This window comes from Petromyzon marinus, chromosome 55 (genome assembly GCF_048934315.1).
Source record: "Petromyzon marinus isolate PM22_M1 ecotype Great Lakes invasive population chromosome 55, UKy_Petmar_22M1.pri1.0, whole genome shotgun sequence".
In the NCBI taxonomy this organism is placed as follows: domain Eukaryota; kingdom Metazoa; phylum Chordata; class Hyperoartia; order Petromyzontiformes; family Petromyzontidae; genus Petromyzon; species Petromyzon marinus.
This window is the reverse complement of record NC_133721.1, coordinates 989,979-1,011,251: the sequence shown is the minus strand read 5'-3', so window position 1 is coordinate 1,011,251 and position 21,273 is coordinate 989,979. Positions and strand designations below refer to the sequence as shown.

The 21,273-nt window shown below is 46.4% G+C and overlaps 1 protein-coding gene across 1 annotated transcript in view; it reads right to left on the bottom strand.

Moving 5' to 3' along the window:
- Window positions 1-8,698: 8,698 nt before the first annotated feature.
- LOC142905583 (exosome complex exonuclease RRP44-like) overlaps window positions 8,699-21,273 on the bottom strand; it is a 67,711-nt gene continuing 55,136 nt past the window's right edge. Inside the window, exons 8-9 of the mRNA XM_076052210.1 lie at window positions 9,338-9,448; window positions 8,699-8,986 (exon numbers count right to left, since the gene is read on the bottom strand). Of these exons, the coding sequence (XP_075908325.1) occupies window positions 8,699-8,986; window positions 9,338-9,448 (399 nt within the window). The remainder of the gene's footprint in view (window positions 8,987-9,337; window positions 9,449-21,273) is intronic.

Genomic DNA, 21,273 nt, shown 5'->3' with positions numbered 1-21,273 from the left:
CATGGGAGCATTAAGTAGAGTAAAACATTTTATGTCACTGCATTGTCCTCTATTGCCCACAATGTAGCCCCGCAGCAGCCTGTAACACTCCAATCTAGAAGGATGTTATTAACCAGGTAAAACCTTAACTTCTTTATTGTTGCCTTCATTTCCCTATCTCCAGCTTCTTCAGCCTCCCACTCCCAGCCCCACTCACTTCCCCCCCCCCCCCGGCATTTTGCCGTGCTCGCTCCTTTAATCCCTCTAGAAGCACCCCACTTCCCCTACCCCACACCCCCCCCCCTCTCTATCTCTCCCCCCTTGCTCCCCCCCACTCTCTTACCTATATAGCCTCTTGTTACAACAGCCCTTTTTTGCCCACTTCAGCAATTGTTTCTGGCTGTGGTTGTCCCACCTGAAGGACGCTTTTGTTGCACCCGAAACGTCGTGATTTAATTTAGTTGTGATTGTATAGTTTTACCTACGTGACTTTACCGAAAAAAAACCAGAGTATGAATCCTGTAACACTTGTTTGTGCATGATATTCACCCAAGCCTCATGCATCATGGGGTCAAAAAAGCAACAGGTGCAGCCTTGCAATTGCTTGCTCAAGCCACTGCTGGAAGAAGGGGGCTCCCATAAGAGGGGGCCCCTCTAGAGATACACCTTTTTACAGTCCCTCTCAATGTATTTTAGCCTACTCTTCCACGCTGGCCGGATGTTTTAGAAGACACGGGAGTAACCACACTTTACCGCGCCACAGGCGACCTGCCGATCGACTAAATGTGGTGCACCCATTAATAATGCTCAGCGCTCCAGAGGCGGTGGAGGGGATGATGATCTTGACAATGAGTTACCCAACACACCTGAAGACGACCGTTTGAGTTATGGTCGAAACGTCGTGAGAATATTTTATTGTTTTATATATATTTTGTTATTTTGTTGTTTCTCTTCAACGTGACTTTACCGAAAAAACTAAGAATATCAATTACTGCAGTCACGAAAGCTTTAAATCAAAATGAGTTACCCGTTTTGAATGCGCCTCTGCTTGAGGATCTTGGCCAGGGAGTTGAGGCCACGCAAGCTGCTGGTGACCGGGTCCTTCCGCCCGGCGTCGTCCATCATTAGCTGAGCCTCTGCGTATGTCAGAGACGCCTGCGGGGATACGATGAACACACCACGGGTGAACCATGGGGTCCTCGCAATTACACAATGCCCACGCCTGATCCAAGCCCAAGCCAGAACTCAACAGATGTCTACGTGGCTCCCGATGACCACTGAGGGTTACGCTCACCCAAAGACAGTAAAATTGATATATTTTTTGAATTCTAAAAGCTGGAATTTAACCAAATTTAGTGCAATGTAATTTGGTGGTCTTTCGTGCAGTGAGTTTAACACGTAGGCTTTCGTGACCAATATCATCCATAATACAGGTTTTTTGGGTTAGATTGTGTAAATACATAAATGTGTCGTTAAACCCGCCACCACCCGACACAGCCGACTAGTAAGGGTTGTCACATAAACAGAACGTGGCCAATTCGTCACTGGTACAACACACCGGTGTGCTGTACTCGTGACGAATTGGCATGTTCTGTTTACGTGACAACCCTTATTAGTTGGTTGTGTCGGGTGGGGGTGGGTTTAATGACACATTTACATATTTACACGATCTAACCTAAAAAAAAACCTGTGTTTTGTGCAGTGATTGTTGACTGGACAGAGACCATCAACTCACTACTTTCATGTCCTACCTCGCACCTCCGTTTAGCACAGTTGGCTACGTACGGTGCAAAAGAAGTTCAATATACATACTACCACTTGTGAACCCGGTTCATCTCGCTACACTTGTGAACCCAGAGGTGCAAGCTCAACGCTCTGACCTCTCAGCCATCCGGAAACCTCAACTGCACTAACATAGCAAGGCACCGATACAATACACATGAAAGCAAACGAGAGTTTTACAAAAACTGAACGTCTGTGGGGGGGGGGGGGGGGGGGGGGGAATCACCTTGGAATTGATGATGCTCTTGGTAAAACGTGTGCTCACGATCTCAGCCTTTGGAGTCATCTCCCATATGCACGAGAACGCCAGCCTGCACGCGCACAGCACATGCACCGTCGCCATTCACCGTCGAGTGGCGGAGTCGTCGTCATTGGAGTGGTGCAGGGTGTTCACTCAGGAAAGCCTCGCAAAGTCTCGAGACTCTTTTTCAGGAGGGTCTTGCCAAGTTTTTGGTAGTCGAGTCATTCTTTCAGCAGCGGGATGTTTGGCCAAATACCGGTTTGGGTTGTTACAAATTACTCAACTGGAATATATATGTAGCAACCATTGTTCGACTGCAAAAGCTTTGCAGTACCCTCCCGAAGTTATGAGATTCAGTGAGGCTTTTCTTGGTTAAGGATCATAGTAGTAATAACACGTTTATGTTAGCGATGAGAGGAAACCTGATAACCTGGAGTCAACCCATGCTAAATAGGGGGAGAACATACAAAATCTACATGGAAAGGCAACCAAGTCGGGCATCAATCCTAGGCCATTCTTGCTGTGAGACACGTGTTACCATTGTGCCATCCTGGTTTGGCTGCTTATGTATGTACACATGCTTGTGTGGATCTGTACAATGACACTTTAACAGTTCCACGCATCATGGGATTACATGTGCACCTGGCAACAACGCACGTTAGCTGCTGAGTATGGGTTGCAATGTGCGCACTCACGAGTTAACAGTTGTTGGTGCATCTCACCGGTCGACGTTGGATCTTAAGGAACACAGCTTTGAGCTCAATAACTCTGGCACCATATCAATCCTCTGCAGGCGCACAAACACATACACGCAACCACTTCTCTGTCAATAAACACAATCTGGCAAATACATATGCACCAACTCAACGAGTGTTTTGCAAGCAAACCCACACATGATTAAGTCACCTGCAGGTAACTGTTCAGCAAGGGGATGTTTTCGCGAATGCCAGTTAAGATTGTATGGGTTTTATTTAGAGGAAATCTGATGAATCCAGAGGAAACCCATTCACTAACAGGGGGGAGAACAAACAAAACTTCAAGCAAAAAGGCACAAGAGTTGAGTAATCAAACCCAGCGTCTCTTTGCTGCAAGGCACGAGTGTTACCACTGCGCCGATAGCCTGCCGCTCATGATGTCACGGTACATCATATGATAAGAAATCCGCAAAAATCACCTCGTTTAAAACATCATGAGAGATATTTAGCATTGTTGTTGCACATTTTTTTATTCTAATTCATTTTTAAGTTATCGTTATTCATACGGGAAGTACTGAAAAGCACACAAAAAATGTGGTGAAAATGTCAAATACAATTACAAAGTTGTGGGGAAACTGGTACCGCGATGATCGTTACATCATAATATTTTACATCATGTCGTAAAGTTAAGAATGAAAGGATGAAATTGGCGGGTCGTAAAACACTTGATATTGTGGCAAGAAGAAATCCACATCGCACCTTCTCACACAGGTAAACTGTGGTACCACGCAGAGATGCCTCCTCATCCAAGGCATTCCCCGGGCGGATAAAGTAGCTCACATCGGCGATGTGTACCCCAACCTAGAACACACATTAATACACCGTCACCACCCTCACATGCATGGATGTGTAATGACAGGGTGATACCTGCCGGCCTGTAAGGGTAATTAAGGTTATAGCTGCATTACATAATGCCTTATTATGAAGGGGCGTATCTGGGGTAAAGGTCACGGGGGAGTCAGTCGAGAAGCTCCGGGAACCATCCCGAAGGGCCTAGAAGGTTCTAGAAACGGGGCGTGGCCAGAGGTGGAGCTTGGCCACTCCAGGCAGATATAAAGAGCACCGAATCAGAACTTCGGGGCTGTTAGCGTGGGGTCTGGGTCCTGGTTGCGTCGCTACCGTCGTCATCTCTTCGTCTTCGACCACGTGGCTGGTTCTTCTGCAAGAGCAGCTCTGTCTCCGCCGCTACGCTCGTCAACCAGCCAGCGTAGCTACGCAGGACGCAGATGGGCTGCGTGTTTGTACAGCCTAGGTGTAGCCGCGTTACGAAGTGTATCGCCCTGTGTGCTTTTAATAAATAAGACGCTTGAAGATGGATTCTGGCTTAGTAACCATTGGAAAGATGTTTTAAACCATTACCGTTCTTAATTAATTGTATTTTACGATGACCTTCAGACCGCAGCTCTTTCGCTGGCATTGACTCTTAATACCTCTCACACCACGGTTAATGGTATGGTTTACAACATGGAGTATAACAGCGCCTCGCAGCTGTCTCTCTCCCCCTCCTCTGTTCCGACCATGGATGAACTCGTCCGTCTGAACGGGACCCGTAGATATCCGTGTTGCTAAAGTTGAAGGTAAGAATCCACCCATTTTTCGCCATATAGCATTGTGATATATAACGACTTATTGTTGGTAGCTTAGCTGATTGGAGAATATAGAGTTTATTGATAACATTGAGGTAATTTATATTTTAGTATTTTTTATTGGTTCACTATATAGTATTCATTATATATTGTATTGTATACCCAGTTACTGTGAATAGCTCAAATGTGTAGGCCTTAACTTCAACATAGCCATTTCTGTGACCAGTCACAAGCTAATCACTCAGTTACTTCAATGCTAAATTCGCCTAGTTATTTCAATGCTAAATTCTCCTGTTTGATTTGTACTAGGTGCCTCGGTGAATGTATATGCTCTGACTTTAACATAGCTATTTCTGTGACCAGTTACAAGCTAATCACTCAGCTATTTCAATGCTAAATTCTATGCTAATTCCTTTGTGAAGGGGTGCCTTTGCGGATGTGTATGCTTTAACTTTAACATAGCCTTTTCTGTGACTAGTCACAAGCTAATCACTCAGCCATTTCAATGCTAAATTATATGCTAATTCCTTTGTCAAGGTGCTTTGTTTCTTCTCACACAGCTTAAAGGTCGTGATCTCAGCGTGGCTTTCTCACTCCAGCGCTGTCCTCCAGACAGTCTCGTCCCCTTCACCTGATGAAGGCCGCTTGTGTTGTGGCCGAAACGTCGTGAGAATATTATTGTGTTATTTTATTTTATCAATTTATTATTTTATTCTCATTCTACGTGACTTTACCGAAAGAACCAAAGAAGATGAATCCTTGCAGTCACGAAAGCTTTAAATCGAAATAAGTCTTCTACTAGACGTCTGTCGGAAGTCGCTCACTCCACATGCATGCATAACCTCCACCATAGCCACTCCAACCAAAGCACAATAATGTGAAATGAAATGCACACCCATTACTACCTGGTGCATTCATTGTGAACCAGGCATTCGGCCAGTGACGTGGACACTTAGGCAAGTGGGGTCTTAGCCATGGCTTGGCTCAGGCTTGGCTCTCGCGCAACATGCATTGAGAGTATTTCTATTATTTTGGCTGCTATAAATGTCCAAATGATGGGCCACTTTGTTGAGCTATTCAGTTGTGGCCAGGTCACTAATCAAAAATAAATCAATACCTCAGTGGGCTTTGCCTGGTAAGATGGGGATGGTTTAGTTGTATTTGTTTGTGTTTGGGTTATTTATTTATCTTTCTTGTACTTTGCACTACTATTATGTTTTGTACTGTTTGTTGTTGTAAGGTTCTTACCCACCTCTACTGGACATGTGAAAACTAGCTTTATAGCTCATTGGATTCCTCCAGCATAAATATTCTGATTCTAATTCTCAATAAGCCACATCAAAGCAATGCTTAAAACCCGAGCTGCCTCTAAGCATGTTTCCAGCCCTGAGCCTCTGTGTCCCTTGTGCCTCCTCGTATATCTCTGCATGCTCCCATCCACGTTCAGAATATCCGTGAGCTGAGCCTGAGCCAAGGCACAGCTAAGCCACTCATACGTCTTTGGAGGCAACGGAGCAGATCAAGCCAGAACTGAGCTGTGTTGAAGTCAGTCCTGAGCCGAGCAGAGACCAAGAATACGGGCACTAAGGCAACAATGTTTGGAAACTTAATAACAGGAATATTGTCCACCCCTTTGTCAATCCACTGCAGGATGAGGGCTTCTCCATGCCGTAATGGGTCGCGATTGTCATTTGACCTTGCTTTATTACGATGGTCAATGCAGGTGGTGAAGGGGAGAACTTGGGCAGTTTTTTTAGATATCACTCTGTACCGGTGTTAGCCATGACTGGGAATCTAAACCAGCTTGACAGGATGAATGTGCAGTGCACTTATCATTGTGCCACTAAACTCCCCTTGTCACCTCCGCTAGCATTGACAAAACCATGAAAGGAATAGGCACGAATTACCGCGACCGTGACCACGATTACCACCACCAAATGAATACCTCGGTGTTCCCATTGTCGAGCGGTTTGCAGTGTAGGGCATCGTCGATGTCTGTGCAGCCTGGAGGATCCACACTGCAGATGGACAACGCACGGAGGTCCTCCCTGCCAGCCTGGTCCTTGTACGGGACACACACAGCACCAGGTTCAACAAAACGCTGCCTTACAACAAACAAAACACAGGGTGAGCCATACATGGGTAAACCAACTTCATTCTAATGGCGTTCTATCTTCTCAATAGGCGACTGAATATTTTCAAAGTACAGTCCGTTCTCCTATAACTCTGCGTGTTTTCATATCGTGAATTAGATATAATGCGATGAATGCATTAGGGAACACATTTTTTTCATAACATGGATGTGAATTGGATAAAAGGCGATCGAGTGAACAGAATTGCGTTGTGCGAGGCAGAATAAGCGGTTGTACGGTTGTCTCGGTGTAGCATCACACAAGGCGGGATGCTGCTGGATGCTTCTAGATGTTACTCACGTACCCGAAGTCTTTGTTAAGCCTGCATACGCATCTCACGTGTTATCGCGGACTGTGCTTTACCCTATATTATTAATTATGCGATTTTTCCACAATTCGTTGTTCTTCAGGAACGCAAGTACAGCGTTATAGGAGAAAAGTCTGTAGTCCCCTTGCTCCATTCATTTATGTACTGGACCATCTCCACGGCCACTGCAGAGTCCTCCACATCCTGGCTCACCACTTTGATCCGCATCTCTCGAGGCCTGCCTCTTGGGTCTCCGCCCTGGTGCTTCCATAAGTCAGTCGCCTTCCTTCCTCCGATGTGAATTTCCTCTCTTCTTACGATGATGTGTCCGAGCCATCGACTTTCTTTCAGGTCGACGGCTTTTCTATATACGGTCTGCGGTAAAGGTGTAGAGCCCCGTGGCTTCTCGTTCATGCCAGTGCAGCGGAAGGACCTCGACTGGAGGGAGAGCTCCAGAGAGGACCTCTAGAAGGTATTCTATGCAGGCCAAACATCTTGAAACTATTGAGGTTTGACAGCACGATGATGATGATGATGATGGGGGATGTTTTCGCATTTGTCTATTGTCAGGGGCCTATACATCGGGGGCCACACGTCATGGGCCACACCAAAGGCCACCCAGGAGCCACCAGTGGCCCGTGGGCCTTGCAATAAAGAACATTGAAGTAAAGAATTCTCACATGCACGACCAAACACACCAACACACCGCAGGCGTAAGAATTGAACTCAATAGATGAATTGACATATCGTCACACATCTCATGCGTACCTCTGCTGTGATGCTGAACGTGGGAGGGGGCAGGCATGCAAGTACGGCCTGGCTGAAGGGCTGGTGTGGCACGTCGTGCTCCAGCAGCAGCACCTCCGTCTCCGTCTCTTTATCCCCACATTCGCCCAGAGAGCGCACAAAATGGCCCTGCACAAGCACACCGACGATTAGCAAGGTTGTCTACGTATGGTACGGAAGAAGTTCAACATGCATATGCACATACGTGGCCAATCGTCACCGGTATCCCTTTTCCACTGGTACATTGGAACCCAGACAGCGCAGAGCTCTCGAGGTGTCTGTGGTCACCCACTGGCTTTTTGCCGTGTCGAACCAGAACCAAACCCTGATATGCTGGCCCCACAAGGCATCCAAATATATCTGGGGGCCGAGCAGGGCCAGGGGCGGGGCTAGCGACACGTTAATTGTGTGACGGCAGTCGGTACACCACGGAGACGTGGCACCACAGCGTCATCTGCATGTGCCTAGACTTGTTCAAAGCATTGACCGTCCATGGCATGGATCTGCTTTTGCAGTGGATAAACAACCTGCAGCCTACAAAACCGTGCCAGCCATGGTGCCGCTCGGTTGTGCAGTGGCAAATAGGTATGAAAAGCACAACCACAATGCCAACCTTGTACTTAACGTACATTATGTAGAATATTAACCGGCATCTATTTAAACAAAGATACAACCCAAAGAATACATCTTAACAATATATTTAACTTTTCACCAATTTTGTTTCTAATTGTGTTAATGGTATCACACAAGACAAGCAATCTATGCAAACCCTTCGTGGTCAAGGACGACCCACAGGAGCAGACATAACAGAGCTACTTCTAAGATCCATTGAAGTGAAATGCAGTCCAAATTGTAGGGGGGCAGTGCTTTTCCAACCACTCTGACAATCAAAGTAATGTTCATCACATGGCAGTCAAAAGCAGTAGTTTTCTCAGAGATGGAAATTAAACAATCGAAGTGCACGACCAAATTTAATATCGTTTTTGGTGCAGTTATTGGTGACTGGGCTGAGACTATCAACTTACAACACCTTAATAACCTAGGTTGAATCACAGGTGAGTTTGCCATGCTTTCAAACAAAAAAATCACAGTGGTGCCAGCTCATCCACCCTGACTTCCAATTCACCATGTCACCGTTCGTGTTTTGGGTTCGACGGCTGTATTGCATACAGAGCCGCGTGGCCGCGCGTCAAGTGACAGAAGGATGAGCCCGACGATGCCGACCACGGGACGGACGGGTGAGGTGTCACGGCGTGCGGGGCGTCACGGTGCAGTCGTACGTTCGGGTAGCGGGAGTGTCGCAGCCAGCCATCGATGGCCACCACGATGCGGTGGGCCTGCAGGGACGCTGCTTGTCTTGTCTCCACCCGCACTCGTGGCATGCGGCGGTCCGCGGGCGTGAACAGGTGGCGGGTGGCCTGCAACACGCACAAAGAGCCCCCAGTAAGGCATTCAACAAATTGTTTGGGCGAGTGCCGTCAGCACAAACCTATTCAAGCTGGTACGGCAAACGACGGGGTGGGTACGGCCAGCACCATGCCCGACCGCCTTTGTCTCCACAGCGCTGATGTTTACATGCCACATCAGATACTCATTTATGGCCGAGTCGACCTAGGGAAGGGCCCAAGACAGGTTCAGACATTTGGCGCTGTTTATTGGTTATGAGCGATAAATATAATCCAACTCGGGTCCCAGGATTCGTAGCGCAGCGCGCTAACCGCTACATTACCGCTCCCCACACGTACACACACACATGCAGATCAGCCCACCTCCTTGATTGGGCTGGGCATGAGCATGCCGCACAGCGGCCTCGAGTTCCGCTTGATGATGCCGACCACTTTGCCAGTGGGCCGACGCATCTTCCCACTTTCGGCTTTCAGCTGGAGACCAAAACAAAGGACAAACATCGTGTTGCGTAATCTAAGCAAGAGCGACGACAGCAGCAGCAGCAGCAGCTGGGATAGCACCGGGAGATGACAACGCAAACTCAAATGAGCACTCACCACAGTAGCGTCTCTCTCACACACGGAAATAATTAAATAACTATTTTTTCACCAACTCACTCGCTTAACCTGCGGATGTGGTTTCATGCTGTGTCTCATCAATGTCAATAATGAGACTGACGCTTTGTTAAAATGACAAAAGATCACAGTGAGGAGTCCTCCGTAAATATTGATAAGTTAAAACAGTTCTGGCGATTGATAGAATCAACCGGAACACGCCCATCAGATACCAAACATTTAAAAAAAACGCGTAGGCTTTTGCGACCAATATTATCTACAACAAAGGTTACCCTCCCATCTAATTCACAATTTGATGCTTAATCTCTCGATTCTTTATGATTTCACTGATTGACATTTTCTCTTACCTGCTTAGCACATCAGTCACCCTATATGTTTAATGTTTACGTAACGTTTTTATAAGTATAACTGTGCAATGATCAGTCTATAAATAATCTGCCCAAGCCAACTTGCACTAAATGCGATTTCATATCTAACACTTGTTTGTTTGAGCAATATTGTCGACTCTTCATAAACCACGGTTGTTTTCGTGCCAATTTCAATTAACTTCGTTGCTGTACTTTATTATGTTTTGCATTTTGTCACTGTGGTATGTATGCATGTAGAACTTATTTCGCACCGTACACAGCCAACCATGCTAATCGGAGGTGCGCGGAAAGGAGAACAATCTAAATACAAAAAGCAGTTCTAAAGAAATTAGTTTTCAATAGAGGCCACCCTGTGACCCAGCTCAGACCGTGGAAGCGACGCCGTGTTGAGCCTGGCTATGCATAACAGGTGGTAAAGGCTCTGCGCCAAAATGGCTGGCAGCAGAGCGCAGTACAGCAAAATGAACTGTTGTCCTGTACTTCTATGCTCCTGATCTATGCCACCCCCCCTTCACGAACCTGCACCGAAGTATGGTCAAATAACCCCTACGTACATACAAAAATAGTACGAAATGATTAGCACTCCTGACTTGATTTTGAAGTAATGTAATGTAAAGTCATTTAATAAACGCAAAATCAAGCTAACAGCATCTCTAATGTGGATTGTTGTCTGGTCACACGGTGTTCATTATGTTTAAGGTCTCTCTTGCCTCTGCCTGTAAAGTGGATGTCTCCAGAAAGAATGTTCCATGGGCTCTACAAGGTGCAGAGCGACGTGTGGTCATACGGCGTGGTACTGTGAGAAATCGTATATTTTGATGAGACAAACTTTCACTTGCCACAAACATTCGGGGCCCTAAGTACAGAACATGCTCACAACAGCCGATTTTAGTCTTAGCTAACACTATTATTTTTAATTGCATAAAGTTGTTGCGTGCTTGGGCTCCAGATGCCGAAATACCTTTTGAAAAACGGCTACCAGTCTCATCAGATCTCAGAAGCTAAGCTTGCAGCGCCAAACTTGATGGTAACCCGGGGATACAAATTAATGTGGAGAAACAAATGTTTGCTTGTGACGACCAAGACAACCCCTGTCCTCCCAAGGACAGGCCTCACTGATTCCGAAGACTTTTATTTTCAGGAGGGTCCTTCCGAGTTTTTTGCAGGAGTAGGGAGGCAATGTTGCTGCTGTGCAGTGCCGGAGAGTAAGCTCATGTAGTCGGTCCACCCTGTCCTCTCTCCTACCATCGAGACAGGACGGTCGCAATAGCGATCAGAAACACCCTCTACGTCACAACACCGCCAGTCAATTTCTCAATCCGGAGGTCAGCTCAAGTGGTTTGGATTACAAACACGTTTCCGGAACGAATTATGCTCGCAATCCAAGGTTTTACTGTACAAGAGTTTTAATACCACGAATAAACAATTTAAAATGTAGGACTATGAGCCCATGAATCTTCTGAAACCAATGTTTTTCAGTAACATATTTTCAAGCAGGGCAATTTCTGGACTGGGTTTTTTTTCCAACAAAGGGCCAATGTACCTAATTGTTATTTAACGTTACATTTTGGAGGTGGAAATAGACCATTTTGTTAACAAAGTAGTCACAACCATCATTAGACCTCCTTTGCCAGTACCAAAATATAATAGGGTTTTTCCCCTTTTTTCTGACAAAACTGAAACCTTTTACAAGGAATCATGTGTGCATTAACCACAATACTTGTGGTGAAAATGCAAACAATAACACACTGATAATATTTGCAATATATGCGTACGCCTTTTGGCGTCCTCTGGTCTCGCACCAATTTGGGTCGAGGCTCAAAAGAAAGCCGTCCCTGGTGTGGACCAATCAGTCTCAAGGACAATGTATATATTATCATAGTGTGTTTTTTGTTTGGATTTTGACCACAAGTATTGTGGTTAATGCACACATGATTCCTTGCAAAAGGTTTCAGTTTTTTTTCCAGAAAAAAAGGGAAAAACCCTATTATTAAAGTAGTCACAATTAACGTATATACTGTGGTTGTGGTGGCGTAGCTATCGAGTGTGCAGGCAGTGCAACTGCACCAGGACCCACAGGCCGGGGGGGCAGGAGCCAGGCTACGACACCTACGTAGGGTGCAAAATACGTTCAAAATACACAACAGACGATTTTAATCTTAGCTTACACTATTATTTTTAATTGCATAAAGTTGTTGCGTGCTTGGGCTCCAGATGCCGAAATTACCTTTTGAAAAACGGCTACCAGTCTCATCAGATCTCAGAAGCTAAGCTTGCAGCGCCCAGCCCTGATGGTAACCCGGGGATACAAATTAATGTGGAGAAACAAATGTTTGCTTGTGACGACCAAGACAATCCCTGTCCTCCCAAGGACAGGCCGTCACTGATTCCGAAGACCTTCATTTTCAGGAGGGTCCTTCCGAGTTTTTTGCAGGAGTAGGGAGGCGATGTTGCTGCTGTGCAGTGCCGGAGAGTAAGCTCATGTAGCCGGTCCACCCTGTCCTCTCTCCTACCATCGGGACAGGACGGTCGCAATAGCGATCAGAAACACCCTCTACGTCACAACACCGCCAGTCAATTTCTCAATCCGGAGGTCAGCTCAAATCTGTATTGTGGGCGTTCCCATGTACTCTACTGTGTACGTGGGGCTATGGGTCCAATCCCCTGATCACCATTGCATTCACTTAAATAATAAATTATCCTGGCTACCCAGAGAAAATAAGAGTGCACAATTATACGTGTGATTCATCACAGGCGAGCTCACATCGGCTACACTTACAGCTTAGGGCCTCGCATTAAGAGAGGTGGGAGGGCTCTAAATACGAAACAAGAAATGGACACGAGGTTTCGAAGTTTTAACATAATTGTTTAAAAAATAAAGATCGGTGAGAAAAAAATGACTCTCCAAAGCAGTTATTTTCATTTTGCTGACAAAAATATACAGGCATTCATAGAAGGGGCCTCTTAAACTTGACAATGGCATAGGGCCCCAGCAATGCCATCATCCGGCTCTGCTGCCGAGTGTCATCCCAATGAAGTAATTTGCAGGTAACTTTAGCATTGGGATGCTTGGCCAATACTCAGTTACATTGTGATTGTGTGTTTTCAAGCTATGTGAGCAAACTGGATAACCCATACAGAACAAAGGGGAGAACGTAGAAAACTCCGCAAAGTGCCAGTCGGATAATTAACCAAGGCCCTTCTTGTTGCGAGGGTCAAAGATCACCGCTGCACCACCCTGACACCTGAAACGATAATAGTTCGCTTATAATTTTTTCGTTATTTTAGTGTGTACATTTACACGCGATAATCATATCTCATCTCAAGCATTTGAAAAGGGCACCCTCAGTGGCAACTGTTCTCTGTGTGACACACGGTTATTCAGCACCTAACCTGCAAGCAGGTCAGGTGCTGTTTGCTGCGAGCAATCCCAATTGAGTGATTCGGAGTGAAGTTTTTTTTTACATGCCAATTTTCGCCTGTGATGCTGACACGATGGCCATACTTTATTTTAAATAATGTCTTGGGATCGTTTTTATTTTTTTACATTGAATTTTAGTGAGTAAATCATGAGCCCGTTACAGTGCGCCACGGGACTGCACGTCATTCGAGTGGTGCATTCACAATGCAACCGGACCATTTATTAGGGGGGGCTGACGCGAAGGGGGGCATTGTGACAGGCGTATTGTAGTAGGTGTAATCTGCTCCACGTTTGTCTTGATAAAGGAGCCCTGTGCAACCTGCTCGGTGTGTGATGCGCGTGCTCCTCGGTGTGACGTGTGTGCCGCTCAGTGTGATGTGTGTGGGTGTAGGAGAGGCCCCTTACCCTGGCGCATGGCAGTCGATGACAAGTTCTACCGCTTGATCTGCGATGGCTACTGCATGCAGCCACCCCCTGCTGTCCACCGCAAGTGTAAGCCGCCCCACCATACCTCCCACACCAGGTTTTATCCACTGCTGGACTGATGCGTTTCTATTGTCGATATAGGTGGCTGACAGAGGAGAGTGCGAAGTGTTTGTTCTGGGAAATTATTTGGTTTTAATTGTAGTGATTCAATTAATTGAATGAACAATTGCTTAAGGGTGCATTATGTGATATGTGTTATTGGCAGTGAGTTGCGCTGGCTGGTTCAGTGTCGTTGACACGGCCATTATGAACCCTCTTAGTCTGGAATGTCCTACTTCCAGCTGTACGTGCTGTTGCGACCCACAGACTCCTCACATAGAGATCCACAGACTGCTTCTCTCTCTACGAGATAAACATGACCAGTGTTTCTGCGCTACGTATGGAGATGCAGTGGCATTTAGACGCCGCTGTGTGAATCCATACTGTAGGTATGTTATGCCTTCATGACCCTCTACCTACTCACCCCCCCCCACACCCCCCTCGCCACCTGACCCCCTTCATCCCCCTCCGTGACGTCATTAACATCAGCGGCACTCATTCAACCATTCTGAGAACGAACGCGCACTGGAAGAGGTGAAAGCGCAGTCCGAGCTTGTGCACGATTCGCCATCCTCGCACCCTCACCGCACCCTCCCCTCGCCCCACAGCCGCAAGGTGATGCACCACTGCTGGAGCCACGCGCCGTTAGAGCGCCCCAAGTTTGAGGCGATCCTCGCAGAGCTGAGACCGGCCTCCAACGATGACAAGATCGACAAAGGCGAAGAGGTCGGCTGGGAGCCGTCGTCCGTTCCGTCCGAGTACAGCTCCCTCGCTTGCTAGGATCGCCCTCGTTACCCTGTCCACTCTAGGGGTGAACAGTTTATTTTATTATTTCAAAGATTACCGTGCTACATTTGTTTATTCAGAGAAGTCTCACTCTTTTGCAGGAGGGTCCTGTCCAGATTTCACAGAAGGGGGCGATGTTGCCACGGTGTGTAATCCCTGTTTAAGTAATTTGCAATTAAAATCTCATTGTTAGAATTGGTTGTTCTTTTTTGAAAGCTGAGAACCCTGAGAAAACGCGTGCACAACAGGGGAAGAACATGCAAAGTCCACAAACTCTCACTTACACGCCAAGACTAAGATCCCCCCATGTAACAGACTGTTGGGTAAGTGCCGTTATGAGCACTTATGCAGGCCAGCACAGCATATGGGGTTTGTCTCTGCCAGTGCTGATGTTTTCACAATGCACCAAGTACTCATTTGAGGCCGAGGGTAGGTCCAGGAATGGTTCAGATAATTGCCACTGGTGTTGGCCGTGAGCAGGAATAATGCCAGGATTTATGGCTTCATATTACAGCTCGCTAACCCGCTGCACTAACGCTCCCCGTAAACATCGGTAACATAAACAAACAACAGCTCGTACAAATACAAGAACAAACACAAGAACCGCCCCCCCCCCCCCCCCCATAAGGTACATCGTGTTGTTTTGATTTCACGACTCGGCGCGACTCGCGAATACTCAAAGCGAGATGCTCGTGGTTAGTAAACAGGTGTCCAGTAGTCAATCCGTGTTTACTAAAATCTCGTGATTGGTAAATTCGCGGTTGGCAATGGATTCCTGTACATGTATGCCTCTACTTACGGAAGGGATGCGTTCTTCGAAAAACGCACGTAAAACAAAATATCGTAAATCGGAATGGCTTTTCCCATTAATTGAATACGAAAAACTAGCGATGTGTTTCTGACAGTCATTTCTACTATAAACCCAAAATAAACACCAATATTTCACAATGCAAAAAATAATAAAGAACAAATATTACAACGGTTGAATAATAATCAATTTAAAACAAAAATAATTAACATCTTCAAGGAACTCACCAAAAGATCTGCATGTTGGAATGACTGGAGAGGTGACGAGGCGTTACTTTTGCACTATGGGGATACCGTGACACTGTCGTGGATGGATGACAGCTTTTTGCTTGATGATCTCATGGCGTGTGCCATGTGATATATTGTTTCCGCTGAAATTCTATTTCGTAAGTCGAAAAGTATCCTTAATTTGTCAATTTCGTTTTCACTAAATTTCGTGAATGGAACATTCGTAAATCAAAACACAAAGATTTCCTGTACAACCAATATAGACTGTTGGGCCAAGTCCTGTCGTCAAGCACCTAATACAGAAAATAAAAAAACACGTGCATTCATGCACGGTCAAATACACGTGACCATTATAAGCACATGCTTTCAACATAAATCACAAATGTTATATATTGTGCTTTAATGATTACATTTTATATTAGTGTGTCTTAATATTACACAGTAAATATCTTCAAGGACCACTCTTACAGTCCCATCATCACCACCATCATCACCAAATGTATCATTATCATCATCCCAACCATCTGTATAATCAATCACCATCTGTATCATCACCACCAAAGCAAAGACTCCCCGTATAGCCCGAATAGACTGTTGGGGCAAGTGCTGTTAGCGAGTACCTGTGAAGGCCAGCATGGCACACGAGGGGTGGGTGGCCAACACCACGCCCGGCCGCCTTTGTCTCCCCAGTAGTGATGTTTACACCACACCAGGTACTCATTTGAGGCTGAGTCGACCTAGGGGATGCCCATGACCGGTTCAGAGAGTCGTTACCTGCGTTGGGCATGAGCGAGAATTTAACTCGGGTCGCCGGGTTCGTAGCGCAGCGTGCTAAACGCTACACTACCGCTACCCACCACCTGTATCACCATCATCTTCCAGAGTTAATACATTTCATGTCAATAGCTGGAAATGCTTGTATTTGTAATAAAAAAAAATGCATAAGTAGTTGTCACTCACTCACCCACACTCAAACGGTCAGAAAGGACTGAAAGATTAAGTATCTTCAGAACCCTACATCCTGAAACTAAATTAATTATTTCAATTTTACCAAGAAAGGCCCACTGAGCTATATCGCACACTCATGAGTCCTGATTCCACTTCTGGGAGTCTCAAGTCCAACGCCATGGAATTGTATATGATTAAACATGTGCGTGCACGTGTGTTTGTGTGCACGTATGTGTGCATGCGTGCCTTCATATGCGCATGCGTGTATGCACGTGCGTGTGTATGCACGTGCGTGTGTAAAATAACTTTAGCCATGACATTTGGGATATGTTAAGTTTAGGGTTAAGAGCTTTGCGCACGTAAACAGGTGGGTGTGTTAACTCACCAGTGTGTAGCTCACCTCACCGGTGAGCTAGTGTGTACGCTATCTAATCTGTAAGCTTACGACTGTGTGTGTGCACACTAGTGTGTAAGCTCACTGATGTGTAAACCTGCTGGTGTGTGCTCTTTGGTGTGTGGCCTCACTAATGTGCAGCACATTTTGTAGAAGTTCACTAGTGTGCTTGCACACGAGTGTGCCGGTGAGTGTGAGTGTGTGCGGTGTGTGTAAGTGAGTGTCTGTGAGTGTGCGGTGAGTGTGTGGAAATGTGTGTGAGTGAATGAGTGCGGTGTGAGTGTGTGTGAGTGTGTGAATGCGGTGTGAGTGCGGTGTGTGTGAATGTGTAGTCAGAGTGCCGGTAAGTGAGTGCGTGGTGAGTGTGTGGTAAGTGTGTGTGAATGTGCAGTCAGTGTGCCGGTAAGTGAGTGCGTGGTGAGTGTGAGGTGTGAGTGTGCAGTGAGTGCCAGTGTGCGAGTGTGCTGGTAAGTGAGTGTGCGGTGAATGTGGTGTGTGTGAGTGTGCCGGTGAGTGTGTGGTGAGTGTGTGGCTTGACGTGCCTCCGTATCAGTCTTACTCAGCCACCCCCTTACTTGCCCACGCGTAGATCCGTCCTGCCCACCAGACAGCTACATGCGATTCAAATGTCCACGTACACATGACATCACGTTGCGATGCGCATGTGTGACATACATGTGCCACGTGTTGCACATACTACGCACGTCCCATGCACAAAGGGCATGCCTTACAAGTGATGACCACGCGATGCAGGTGCTTGCCTTGTAGATGTCACGTACCCGTGACGCACGTGGCCCGTGCGCGTGACGCGCGTGCTCCGCGCTGCCGTGTGCTTTGACCAGGGCCGTCCATAGGGGGTGCGTGGGCCCCCCCCCCGATGCCTTCAAACTAAACCGGAAGCATTACATGTGACACTGATGTCTACACGTGGGGCCTCCCCCGAAGCGCGGGGCCCGGGATAGTCGGTCCAATTTGCCGGACACTCGGGGACGACTCTTGATTTGGCATACGCGACGCGCACGTTGTGTGCGCTGTGCGTGGGGTGACTGGCCCGATGTGCGTGCCAGGCAGGGCAAGGGGGACTGCCATTGATTGTGTCGAGACCTTTTGTATGGGTGACGAGATGAACGCCCAAATTCAACGCAGGCCGCCACACAAGGGCTGCACATTTCAATGTTGAGCAGGTCCCTGTGTGTCCGTGCGTGTGGGTCCCTGTGTGTGTGTTGTTTCTGTGTGCGTTATGTGAGGGTAGCAGTGGCGCAGTGGATAGTACGCTACGCTCCGAACCCCGCAAACATCCGAGTTGGAGTCCCGCTCATGGCCAACACCAATAACGATTATTTATCTGAACTGGTCCTGGGTCGACTCAACCTCAAATGAATACCTGGAGCAGTGTGTGTATACGTCACCACTTGGGAGACAAAGCACATACACTTTTAAATATAAAAACACTGGGGGTCTAGTACTGTAGTCACCAATCCGTGTGTATTATTTATTTATTTGTTGATCATTCTGATGGCAGCACAAACAGAAGCTGCATCCATAACTTCTCAATCCGCACAGTCCCAGGCCAAGGTCCATTCGTGGAATTAATACAAATATTTACTTATTAGAGGGTGTTTTTGTTTGTTTGGGTTAGATCGCGTAAATCTTAGTCAAGTTTGTCACGTAAACAAAACATGCCAATTAGTGACTATTTCAGCACATCGGTGTGTTGGAGAGTAAACCCACAACATTTACAATTCAAGTACCGTGACGTTTCGCCTGTAACTACAACAACAACCCGCCTCGTCAGGTGACAGCCAGAGTTGTGGTGAAATCCTTCCCCTGTTTCGGTCTTTAATAGACGTAGACGGGGGATAAATGTGACGTCGTCGCTTGTAAGCAGATCCGATACGAAGACGGGGGGGGGGGGTAATGTATTGATGTAAATTACAATGGATATCTGTTATTGATTGGGTTATTTGCAGTTAATCAACATACATAATTGTTACTCCTGCTATTATGGATTGACTCAAGCAGCTAGCGAAGGATGCTAGGTTTAGTAATATATGTTATATATGTCGCTATTGTTAACTTTCAATCACATTTCTTATGATCACTGTTGCATTGTTTTTATAGCATTATTTTAGTAACTTCTAGAAAGGTTTAGTTTAGCCTGATTTTTACATAGTGGACACTGTGTGTTTGCTGCGAGCTGAGTGGTGGAGGTACCTGGCAACAGTTGAACCGAGCCCGCTCGGCCTCTTCATCCGTGGCGACCAGGTTACAATCGTTACTATAGTCTTGGTTCTTTCAGGTAAAGTCACGTAGATAGAAAATAATAACAATAAAATAAAAATAAATTAAAATAAAAACAAAAAACCCACGACGTTTCGATCGCAACACGTGATGAAGACCGCTTGTGTTGCCATCGAAACGTCGTGGGTTTTTTGCCTTCACTTAAAATGTTATTTTCTATCTATGTGACTTCACCGAAATAACAAAAAATATGAATTCCTGCAAGTTACGAAAGTTTAAAGTAAAAATTTGACAGTCGTGTAACTAATCAGGCCTGGAGGATACAGTGGACCACGTGGTTTCCGGGGTTCGTTACCTTAACAAGTGACGTCACTTCCTTAGCAACGGTCGATCGTTACAGACGGAGGTGGACGCGCGCTCTGTGTGCTTAAAGATCGCATTCGGGAGCACACTTCGACAACGTCGTCAGTGAACATCGATAACGCGGTTAAATTACTTGGTAAACCTCATTGACAAACATCCGTGAGGTTGAACACTTCATTAACACAGTTAACGAAATCTATTGACAAAACGTGACCATCCGTGACTTCTCGTTCTGCCTTCAAGGCGATGTCTTCCGTGAGTACATCCACACGCGCGCTGTATCAGGATAACATTAATCTGAGAGAACATCTATATGTGAATGTGTGTCTGTTCGAAATGTTTAATGATGAGGACGGTAATGATGATGGTGGTGGTGGTTGTAAGCTGTGATATGATTAGAGTCTCACGTGCGCTGCTGTGATTTTGTTGCAGGGTGGAGAGATGAGCAAGCCGACGGGAAGTGAGTACTGTAATTCCACACACAGACATACACACAGACACATGCACCTGTATACAAAGACAGATCCCCGTATAGCCTTAACAGACTATTGAGTCAAGTGCTGTTAGCGAGTTAGCACCTATGATGGGGTGGGTGGTCAGCACCGCATCCGGATGCCTTTGTCTCCCCACATTTGATGTTTATACGTTGCACGAGGTACTATTTTAAGTTTGAGTAGATGTAGGGGAGGCACACGACCGGTTTTATTTATTAGTCACTGATGGTTGTGAATGGGAATCGAACTCAGGTCCTCCATAGAGGCAGATCTTGACACCAGTGGTACCAGTCTTTGGCAAGTCCACTTAGTTCCGTATCCTCCTGTACTGCATCAGTCCATCTCTTCTCCAGGCCGTGCCACGCCCATTTAGCCCCCTCTATCTGGAAAAACAGAGGCTGCTTGGGCATGCGGTGGCTGAGCAAGCAGGCTACATGACCCAGGCAATGCAGCCCTGCCCACCAGTGGAGCTCACTGTGAGCTCTTCACACATTCCAGCCTAGTTAAACCCAGGGTGGATCGTAGGCAGGCCAGTCTGAAAGTGTAAAGCTGGTTCAGATTTTTTATTTATTCTATCATTGGCCAAGAAGACCCAGCGTTTTGTGTCGAGTGACAGACCAGGTAGATACCCCAAAGTGTTACGAAGCTGATGAAAATATGCCACTTGACCGATTCGGAGTGAGACCTCTGCTGCCAAACCAGAATTTTTGCATAAGCACACTATCCAGGTACGTAAACTTCTCTCTACAATTACCCCATCACTCAAGAGTAGTTGAGGGGGCGGAGTATTAAATTACACAAAATACTCAGGCGGGTGCTTAGTTTTGGTGGGGCTGATGGTAAGGCACCACCTCTTTGTCACACGCTCCAGGCTTAGCAGCAGAACCTCCAACTATTTTTCAGTGTGAGCATCAACTTCCAAATGATCAGTGTACATAACATGGTTGACCAGTAGGGAGCCATCCCTTGACCTCACCCAGGCATCAATCAGCCTCCCATTGTATCTGTAGCAAATATAAAAAAATCCACCGGTACAGCCATAAAAAAAAAAAACTTCTCGAACTATGTGGTCGAAGATGATGCTAAATAATGTGTCAGCCAGAGTAGAT